Source organism: Staurois parvus, unplaced genomic scaffold (assembly GCF_062004578.1).
Source record: "Staurois parvus isolate SC_StPar_1 unplaced genomic scaffold, SC_StPar_1.0 ptg001591l, whole genome shotgun sequence".
In the NCBI taxonomy this organism is placed as follows: domain Eukaryota; kingdom Metazoa; phylum Chordata; class Amphibia; order Anura; family Ranidae; genus Staurois; species Staurois parvus.
This window is the reverse complement of record NW_028319387.1, coordinates 3,854-15,000: the sequence shown is the minus strand read 5'-3', so window position 1 is coordinate 15,000 and position 11,147 is coordinate 3,854. Positions and strand designations below refer to the sequence as shown.

The 11,147-nt window shown below is 42.4% G+C and overlaps 1 protein-coding gene across 1 annotated transcript in view; it reads right to left on the bottom strand.

Moving 5' to 3' along the window:
• The window catches only part of LLGL1 (LLGL scribble cell polarity complex component 1), a gene marked incomplete at its 5' end in the record, with an annotated part of 49,452 nt that extends 38,596 nt beyond the window's left edge, over positions 1 to 10,856 (bottom strand). The window contains 4 exons of the mRNA XM_089662949.1: positions 750 to 904; positions 4,630 to 4,684; positions 9,993 to 10,128; positions 10,655 to 10,856. Coding sequence (XP_089519075.1) covers positions 750 to 904; positions 4,630 to 4,684; positions 9,993 to 10,128; positions 10,655 to 10,856 — 548 coding nt within the window. The remainder of the gene's footprint in view (positions 1 to 749; positions 905 to 4,629; positions 4,685 to 9,992; positions 10,129 to 10,654) is intronic.
• Positions 10,857 to 11,147: the final 291 nt, after the last annotated feature.

The following is an 11,147-nucleotide window of genomic DNA, read 5'->3' as shown; positions in this document are numbered from 1 at the left end:
GAAAGGGTTGTAACTTCTTACAGTGCTTATACTGGTGTCCATGCATTTCTGTCCTTTGACAAATGTAACACTTGTTAAAAGGTAAAAAAAAAAAAAACCCACACCTTTCTCCTCTGTGCAGAAGCCCCCCCTCCCCCCCCCCCAATGCTCACACAAGCCCCATCTCAATCCAGCGATGTGCATTGGAGTCTCAGCTATCCTGGGACTCCCTTTTCTCATTGGCCAATACAGAAGTGGGAGCCATTAGCTCCCACCGCTGTCAATCACAGCCTATGAGCCAAAGAGAAGAGAGGGGGCAGGGCCGAGATGCAGCTGCGTGTGTGGATATACAGAGCAGTGGGTGCCCCCATAGCAAGCTGCTTGTTGTGGGGGCACCTGACAGGAGGGAAGGGCCCCAATGCCATCCTGAGAAATATTTTTTATTGTTGTGTCTTGTGTTCTGTGGACTAATTTTTCTATACCCAGAGTTTCCCCAATAAATGCCCACATGTTGGGTTTCGTGTGATCTGCCTCCGTGTGCTCTCTCTGCGCTCCTAGCTCGTCACCACAGTCTCCATCTCTGACATCCTTTGTTCCATTTTGGGCATAAAGGAAATTAAACGATTAACAGTGGGATGTCATGGGCGACTCTATAGCAAAAGTAGCACTAAGCACTAAACCAGAACAGCCAATGAGAATTCATTTTTGGCTCATGTGACTTCAATAACCTGGATGCTATACCCCACATTCATGGTGAAGCCAGTTCATACCATCTTCACTCTTGAGCGGACATATGGTGAAACAGTCTATGACTCGAGAGGTGAAGTCTAAGGTGACCAGGCTTTTTCCTTGCATGATGGTGACGCAGTGACGGTCCCCGTAGCTGGCTCTAGGCATACCCCCGCTGAAGATGATGAAGTGGTTCCTGGAGAGGAGAGAAAGGAAGGAACCGTGGACAAAAAGGAAACTGTACATTTACATAGCAGGATCACAGAACAAAGAAAACTGTACAATTACATAGCAGGAAATATAAAACAAGCTGGGTCTATGACGTCATTTATAATGCACAAAACACAGATTGGTCTTGTGAAAAACAGGATTTGGACAGCAATTGTTTCGGTTATGGGAGAAATTTGGGGGACCAGGTGTGGGAAGTGACCATGTGTCATACCTTTAAATAAAAAACAGAACTGGAACACACAGGAGTCCCTATGCTCCCAGCCTCATGTCCAGCCATCTAAGCCAAGATCACATTTTTAATATTTGTTTAAATAAAAATTCCTCACTACGCCAATGGCTGTTGTATCATCACGGCAAGAAGTCGATGCAAAATACTCAGATCTTCTAATTCACGCATTTTCACTGAAGAATACCTCTCATCTGACAAAATCACAGTCATGAAATCACAATTATGAAAAAAACTCTCAGATGAACTTGGCCTTAGGGCTAAACTACACAGCAGATTTTAGCTGCTTAGTGGCAGGAAGTTAACTTCCTATTAACAAATGCTTTATTTGCAGCGCTCTCAAATTAATGTGCAGCACATCAGGAGTGATTACATTATATCTTAAACCTGTTGGATGCCCTCTTCTCTTTCTGTGGTATTCTCTTTTTCCTTCCTTTTTTGACTCTCTCCCCCCCCCCCCCATTTTGAGTTGCAAAAGTGGCACTTATTGCACCATCATGTCGAATCGCTGATTCTTCCCAAATTCAGAGCAACAATGTGCTCCCCGTAGCACTCATTGAGTTTGCACTAATATAGGGCTCAGCTTCCTTACTCCTTATCTAGCCCCCACTAGTATGGCCGACCAAGTAGAGGCTTGAGCCCGCAACTAGTGAAAGTCTATGCGGTACTCTATGAATTTTTTTTTTATGCCATTAGCTAGTCTTTGCTGACAATGACTGTTATCTTGTGTACTGTTGTCATTGCAGTATTCTGCTGCCTTTTCTTTGTCAGCATGCCATGATTTTCAGTAAAAATATATTCTTAAAAAAAAAAAAAAAAAAGTATAGTTTTAGATATGGTAAATAATATTCATGACACCTCTGGATTTTTCTTTTTTGCCATTCTGGTCTTCATGGGGAAAGAGGGAGTGATTTGCATTCACCTCCTGTCTTGGAGACACAATAGGTAGTAAGAAAATCTTTCCAACGTGAAGGGAAATCTTCCTTTTTAACAGATGTGACTATAACAGGTGTCCCCCACTGGAGGCGTCTCCATCTCTTCCTGCTCTGATGTCTATTCTAAAATGCTGGATTTCTAAAACACTTTCTCTCTAGATGGCAACAGTAAGAACAATAGAGGGGGACTCTGAGGGGAGCAGGAGCAGAAAAAAAGTGTCAGCTTGGAGTTCTTTAACCATTTGACGCCCGGCCAATAGCCGTATGGCGTCCAGAAAAATGCACTAGCTTTCCGGGAGGCCACCATTTGGCGTACTCCCGCACATGCGCAGATTGCGGTCCTGCAGAGCCGCGCAGCGGCGCGATCTGTCACCGGCCGTGTACCTCGGACACGGCCGATGACAGATCTGAGTATCGGCCCCGTTTCTGGTACCATGAGACCTGCTGTGACCAATCACAGCAGGTCACATGACAGTTGTATACAATGGATGGCTTCATTCATGCCATCCATCGTATACTAGTGTCTAGCTATGAATGGTCACAGCTAATCACATGCACATGTCATGTGATTAGCTGTGGCCAAATCACAGCTAAGCACAAAAAAAAAAAAAAAAAACCCTGAATGAATCGATGTCATTCAGCTAAATGCTTGCTTATAGCAAAGTAATTCTTTGCTATAAGCAAATTGTGTAAAAAAAAACAAAAAACTGATCACTTCCCCAAAATAGTACAATGTTACTATGGTAACGTTGTCCTACTTTGGGCATAGTAAAATATGAAAAAAAATTTAATGAAAAAATGTAAAAAAATAATCAAATAAAAAAAATATATTTTTTTTTTCACACTGTCACCAGTGTCCCTGATCACCGCCATGCCATTTATATGATGACGCTGTACTGCACTGGTGACATTATGTAAAAAAAAAAATAATAATTACGAAAATAATTTTTTTTATTCTTTCATTTTCCGAAAAATGACAAAAAAAAAAATACAACTTGAAAAAACTCGCCATGCCTCTTATGAAGTACGTTGGACTGTCTACTCTGCAAAAAGGGGTCTTTTGGGGGATATCTGTAGTATTCTGACATTCCTGGACCTCAAGAAATTAGATTGGCTGTCAGTACTTCAGGATTGATCAATATTCAGATCTATACCATAGTTTGTGAACTCTATAACTTTCCTACAAACTAAGAAATACATCCTAATTTGGGTTATTTTCACCAAAGACATGTAGCAGAATACATCTCGGCCTAAATTTATGAAGAACAATTATTTATTCGCAAACGTTTATAACAGAAACAAAGAAAAACGTGTTTTTTTTTCAAAATTTTCTGTCTTTTTTTGTTAATTTAGCAAAAAATAAAAACCCCAGCGATGATTAAATACCACCAAAAGAAAGCTCTAGTTGTGTGACGAAAATGATAAAATTTTAGTTTGGGTACAATGTTGTATGACCGCGCAATTGTCATTCAAAGTGTGAGAGCGCTGAAACCTGAAAAATGGCCTGGGCAGGAAGGGGGAAAATTGCCCGGTATTGAATTGGTTAACTAATCTAATTTTGATTATTAGAGCTCTCACCTGAGCCCAAGCAAAGGCTGCTACACACACGGGCTGAATATTTCTGTTCAGCCAGCCGACATTCAGCCCGTGTGTATAGCGGCCTGTCCAACAAAAGCCGGTCTAAACAGCTGCCTTTTATTGAACGGTCATGCTGGAAAACCAGCATCCGACCAGCGCTTGCAGCCAATGGCTGTGAGAGCTGATCAGTGTGTTGTGGTGAGAGGGCAGTCCCCCTGTCAGAACACAATAGCTCAGCAAGGTAGATCGCAGCACCAACATCGCCTAGATAGCATAGTTGCTGCTCAGTTTTTTGGGGGTTTTATTCGTTCAGCCTGCTGGATTGAACAAAAAAAAACCTCCTTGCGTGAACCAGGTATAACTTTGTTGAATGCTGTAAGGAGATGTATGAAGACTACCTCCCAAGCATACAGAATCTTCAATGTCAACAAACACTGAATAAAGATGGATAGAACACTAGCAAGATTATTCATTTATTTATTCATTGCTTAGTGAAGAAGAACAACTCTCAGCAACTCATCAACTAATCAGAAATTACTTCTAGAGCACTACAAGAGTTCTGATGATCTGATTTGGTTAATGTCAATACTGTGCTTTATTGAATCACCCTTTACAAATTCAGCTTTCATAAGCCTCTGCGGAGGACTCCCAATGTGTATATGGAAATACGATGAATACATTTCAGCACAGCCTTCCAATCTGCCTCCTTTCCCAAGCACAGAAAAAAGGTGCCTGGATGCTTTTACAAAATCTTGAACCATCAGCACAACACTGTAGATTGAACGACTGAACTAATCACATGTGAAATAACGAACATCTAACGGCCAGAAAAAAAAAACATCCTTCCTTGCAGTGGGACTGCACACGTACTGCCAGGGGTTAAATGTCTCACTGCAAAAGGAGGGTTTTTATTTTCTGGAGTTGGGATTGAAAGAATTAATAAAAACATACCCTGAACCGCTGGATAGATACTGAATTTTGTTGACAGCTTTGCAAGGGAACGGGCCTGAGGGGAGAAGAGAAAAAAAAAAATATATAGTTTTACTTTGACAAGTAACATGTTTGAAAGAAAATTTAAATTTACAAAACAAAAGAATACACACAAAGAGTACAGAGCTCACATATAGGTCAGATGATGTCACAAATTAATACAGGGAGAAACTATTGAACATTCACATCACAAATTAATACAGGGAGAAACTATTGAACATTCACATCACAAATTAATACAGGGAGAAACTATTGAACATTCACGTCACAAATTAATACAGGGAGAAACTATTGAACATTCACGTCACAAATTAATACAGGGAGAAACTATTGAACATTCACATCACAAATTAATACAGGGAGAAACTATTGAACATTCACATCAAAAATTAATACAGGGAGAAACTATTGAACATTCACATCACAAATTAATACAGGGAGAAACTATTGAACATTCACATCACAAATTAAAACAGGGAGAAACTATTGAAAATTCACTCATACAGACAGTAACCCCCTCAAAATGGCTTTACAAAGTCAATTGTATACAAAATTATCTTTTCTCCTCCAAAAAAAAATATAATACCTTGGCCCTGGTCTCCGAAGCTGCTGGGAGGCACAAGTAACATCATCGTGACTTCTAGTGGAGCTGGAACCTCAAAATCCCGTAAAAAGGTACTCCAGCCCATTGCAAAAGCGCACTCATAGAATTTCACATCAACTTTGCCAAAAGGCACTGTGATGTCACCCATGTTACCCAGAAATGCCGCCCGAGGAAGTGGAAGGTCGAGCTGCGTTTTTTCTTGCCAAGTTTTCTTACAAGTGGATTTTCAAAGGCCTCTGCACTGGTAGGGTGAAGTGATGGGGGGGGGGTAAGGAGCTGGCAATAAAAAAGGAACCTTCTCCCTGAATTCAAATACAACCTGAGGGTGTGCTTTTTTTCCCCCCATTTTACTGTATGTCAACACAATATCAGCAGTGTGTTGCGGCACCATTAGTTTTTAATGGCACCCCAATGCACCTTGCAGACATCCTTGTTTCAGTGCACTACAATAGTATTGCGGTGCTGTGCAATGGAAAAAGAAAAAAAAAATCTGGTACATTTTAGGTGCGTTATGTGCTGCCAGCCTATACAAGAACAAATGGACTGCTTTAAATGCAGCATACTCCAACCCACAGCAATACAATGTGTTCACTCACACTTTAAATTGATACTAAAAAGGTTCAGATTTTTTTTCTTTTCTTTTCAATATAAACAAACATGTCATACTTGCCGGCTCTGGGCAATATTTTTGCATGAAGCAACCCCAATCCTCTTCTCGCATCCCTCGCTGGCACTGCTGACCCCTGCTGAGTGCCCCCAGAGCAAGCAGCCTCGGTGTGTCTCGGACCGGTCACCCACTCCCTCCTTACTGGCTGTGATTAGCAGAAGTGGGAACCAATGGCTCCTGCTGCTATGTCTCAGCCAATGAGGGAGAGATCCAGGTGAGCTCTCATGCATATTACTGGATCGAGAGTGGGCTCAGGTAAGTATTAAGGGAAGCTGCATGCTGAAGGTTTTTTACCTTCATGCATAGAATGCAAGAAGGTAAAAAACCTTCAGCCTTCAAAACCGCTTTAACTAAAGCTAGGTTTATACCAATGCAGTTTGCGTTTGATCCGTTTCTGCATTGCGTTTTTGCACGTGTTGTGTTTTTTTTTTCCTTGTTGCTAGGCAGATTTAAACCGCAAAGAGCTTCAAAAACACACTATGTGCTTTTCTGCAGCATTTCCATCGAAGTCTATAGAATCAAAAAAGCAACTTTTTGCATTCAAAATAGTCCCTGTCCCTTTCCAAAAAACGCACCGGGTGAAAATGCAGAAAAGTGAAGGTGTTCATGGACTATAAATGCAAAACGCTGCGGAAAATGCTTAGGTGTTAACCTAGGGCAGCGGTTCTCAACCTGTGGGTCGCGACCCCTTTGGGGGTCAAACGACCCTTCCACAGGAGTCGCCCGAGACCATCGGAAAACACATTTCCAATGGTCTTAGGAACAGAGACACCGCTCCTCTATCCGTCTCCAGGCGGGTCCGCCCACATGCAGCTACGCCCACATACGAGTACCCGGCGTGATGACATCATCGCGCCAACCCCATCACATACACCCCATACAAATACAGGTGTGTGACAGGGTTGGCACCATAATGTACTTATGTGGACCAGTCACACGTGTAAAAAGAGCAGCTACTGTGTAGAAAGCAGCTACTGTGTAGAAAGCAGCTACTGTGTAGAAAGCAGCTACTGTGTTGAAAGCAGCAGTATTGGAGGTAAAACGATATTTCATGAATTGGAATGCTTTAATTATGTTCAAATTGTAACAATGATAACACATCCTGCATATCAGATATTTACATTACGATTCATAATAGTAGCAAAATTACAGTTATGAAGTAGCAGCGAAAATACATTTTATGGTTGGGGGGTCACCACGACATGAGGAACTATATTAAAGGGTCGCGGCATTAGGAAGGTTGGGAACCACTGACCTAGGGTAATGGTGTGAATCCAGCCTTAATAATATGAATTATATATTAATATTAGAAATAAATATTTTGCAGCACAAAACCAGCGCAAGCATAGAAAGGTGGCCTCCTTTTACTGCTACAGGCCAGTAAAGAACATTATTTCCTTAATCAGTCACAAATGCGCATATTATCCTGGGATTCACAGTGTATATGGCCGCCAGTTACGACCCAGCTGGAACGATTCCAGAATTTTTCTGCCAAATGAAGCATCCAAAATAAAAAGCTAGCAGGCTTAATTAGTGGTTGTCGTCACATATTTGTATGAAAAAATTTTGTGTTTCTGCTTGGAATTCTCCACCTCACACAGTCCCATCCTCGGAGGACAGCAGAGGCCTCGGATACCTCCTGATAAGAGCACTGTATACTTAGGAATTCCAATCGAAGTTCAGTGAGAGGACAACAGCAATTCAAGTTCACAAAGAATACAAATCCTCAACCCCTAACGGGCAGGACATTTTTTTCCTTTCCTTCGTAGAAAAAAGTCAACATCCTCTAATTAGTACAAGTAAAAAATGTATGTCACCAGACATTTGTTGCGTGTCAAACTTTACTAAAGCTGAACTTCAGGCAAACTGCTAAATACACAGATGAAATGCATGCTTAGGAGCAGGGGCAGCTGACAACTCATGGGGCCCCCGGGCAATAGGGGATCATGGGGCCCCTGTGTCCTTGCCCAAACTCAAAAAAGCCTATGAAAAAGGTACCAGGGGCATCTCTTGGGGCCCCCTACTGACCCCGGGCCCTCGGGTAGTGCCCGAGTTTCCAAATGGTCAGTCCGCCCCTGCTTAGGAGTGGTTTTGTGTGTCAAATGAATTGCATTTCTGACCATTCTGTCGTGAGATTTAAGCAGTTCTACCGCACAGCGCAACTTTTAGACCCGACTTTCCTCTGGAGCAGTTCAGTAAAATTCATAGATCTTGTCATTCCCTCGCCTGTGCCTGGACAGTGAAAAGATAAGCAGCAGACTGGTGAGCTCATCTCGCTGTCACTCCGCTCTCTTAGCACACGAGCACTGCAGCACAACGAACCGACTAAAACCTATACAGTTCCACCTCTCCCAGTCTAAGCTCTGATGTACAGGGATTGCAAGATGCTGAAAGTCAAACTCTGGTATCTACACTGTCATAAAAAAAATGTTTTAATTATAATTTAAGTGGTAAAGCATTACTAAAAGCAAAACCCTTTTTTTGTTTTTGTGTTTGTTTTTTTTGGGTAGAGTGGAGAGGGATTAGAACACTAGGTTTTTACTGCTGTCTGTGCCCGTCAGGAAGATTCGCCTTCTCTGTTTGCCATTACAATGATATCGCAGTTCGCAAAAATTCGGTTTGCGAACTCCGCTTCGGTTGACGAACACGAGCCGCGGCCATCTTCCCTGCTCTGACACGTGGCCCTGACTTCCTGTAGGTGAGATCACAGTCACAGACAGACACTGAAAGTGTACTGTGAAGGCACTTACAGTACAGAGAAGCTTTTTTTGTTGTGGTTTTTATGACATACTGTAAATCCCTGTGCACACTTGTAGTAAAGCTTTTTTGTATGCTTTTTAGCACAAACTGTACCGGTCATCCAGCATGGCTCCAAAGAAAATTCAGAGCAAGCATGGTGGTAAGAAGAAAGTGCAGAGCGGTGATGAAGGTGACCAGAACGTGCAAAGCGGTGATGAAGGTGACCAGAACGTGCAGAGCGGTGATGAAGGTGACCAGAACGTGCAGAGCAGTGATGAAGGTGACCAGAACGTGCAGAGCAGTGATGAAGGTGACCAGAACGTCCAGAGCGGTGATGAAGGTGACCAGAACGTGCAGAGCGGTGATGAAGGTGACCAGAACGTGCAGAGCGGTGATGAAGGTGACCAGAACGTGCAGAGCAGTGAAGAAGGTGACCAGAACGTGCAGAGCAGTGATGAAGGTGACAAGAATGTGCAGAGCAAGCATGTTGTTGAAAAGAAAGTGCAGAGCGGTGATGAAGGTGACCAGAACGTGCAGAGCAAGCATGGTGGTAAAAAAAAAAAAGTGCAGAATGGCAAAAAAAAGTGCAGAGTGGTAACAAAGCTGACCAGAAGCACCACCCCAACATAACTAACGAACAGAGTGCTGAATCTGATGAATGATAACATGGTCTCTTATTTCCAGAGCAGCGCAGGAAAAGAGAAGTGACACTGGACAGATTTTTCACCAAAACTGAGCCTGCAGCTAAGAGACAAAGAGGAAACCCTGAAGGAGATGGCGCTATTGGTGACACACTATTGGTGACACACATTTCTCAATATGAATGAATGGTGCTATTGGTGACACACATTTCTCAATATGAATGAATGGCACTATTGGTGACATACATTTCTAAAAATATGAATGAATGGCACTATTGATCTTGTTGCTACAAATCCAGTCTCCCCCTCTACAGATGCATACTTCTCTCAATCCAGTGGCCGCCGTTCTGCTGTTTTTTTTACAATCAGTGTCATAAGCCATCACTGTCCTGGTCGCACCTGTGTACTGCAGCTCCACGGACTACTGTGTGCCCTGAGGCCAGCGGTGTTCAAGTGTCTATGGGACATGAAAGCAGCCAGGACATGATGAACTGCAGTGTTGCATGAAAGCACAACAGTAGAATGGCAGCTGTATGTATCTCTAAAGGAGGAGGGTGGGATATGTCTGGGAAGAATACATTCATTTTTAAAGTGCAATTAGATTTTAAAACCCATAGTCTGGGCACGGTTGCACAACAAGCCTCACAAGTGGTCTTCGATGAATGACACTTACCATACGGAATAGAGGCGGTAACCGGCTGGGATGTAGAGGAGGAATTATTGCTGACTGCCCACACCATGTACCCTCCATCGCTGTGAGAGCTAACAAACGATGTCCCACTGCTCTCCCAACACAAACTTTCCAATTGCTGGAAAGAGAAGAGGGCATTTGTGAATGAACAGAACAGGTCACCAATTAAAAAAAAACTTGCAATGAAGAAACTTGCATTTGATGTCCTTATTACAGTCACAGTGAACCTGGGGATGCCATTTCTGAATCCGATAGACTCGCTATGGGTGCTGGCTCAGAAACTGCCCTTCCCAGCTCAACATGCTCAATGTGAAAAAAAGAAATCCCAGTCGGCACACTCAGAGCAAACCCGATGCACGCAGAGTGTGGCAATCAGATTTCTTCTTCTCACTCATCACAGTCACAAATACAAGATCAAACCTACCAGTAAATTCACTTTTTAAAAAAGCAACCTGTGCTTTGGAGAAAAAAAAAGAAAAAAAAAAAAGAAGACACAGGCTTGTTATACTCCCCTCCTTCCCAGCAAATACTTCTCATTCCCATGACCCCCCCCCCACCAATCTGTTTAAAGAGTGATTATACATTCCTTCATCAGGAACTTGAAAATTTCAAAAGTTTCCATCATATAAAAGTTAATTATTCACCTGATTCCCCAAGAAGAGATGTTCCACTTTCCTGGAATCCCGATCCCATAGAACTACCAGCCCCCTACTGTAGCCAATCAGGATCTTCCCTTGTTCCTTTGGATGTTGCTGCAATGATTCTACTGGACCCAAGGCCTTTCCACATCGGTATTCATCCGGCAAGCTGCATAAGAAGATCATAAAATTCAGAAGATATACAAGCCTACAAAAAGGACAATTAACCAAACACAGTCCATAGCGGAGATGATCGGGTGAGAGCCGGGTTGTGGTTTGCTCACCAAATACTACTTTTAGGGCACTTTTTTCTGTGTGTCATTTTTTAAAAATCCATAACTGGTAACAGCGCACAGCAACCACTTCCCCTCTACAGAGGCTACTCATCAAAATCTTAATTTTTAAACTATAAAAATTACTTCGCCCCTCAAAAAAAAAAAATTATTTATATATATATATATATATATATAAAAAAAAATTTTCTGAAAGCAGATGATTG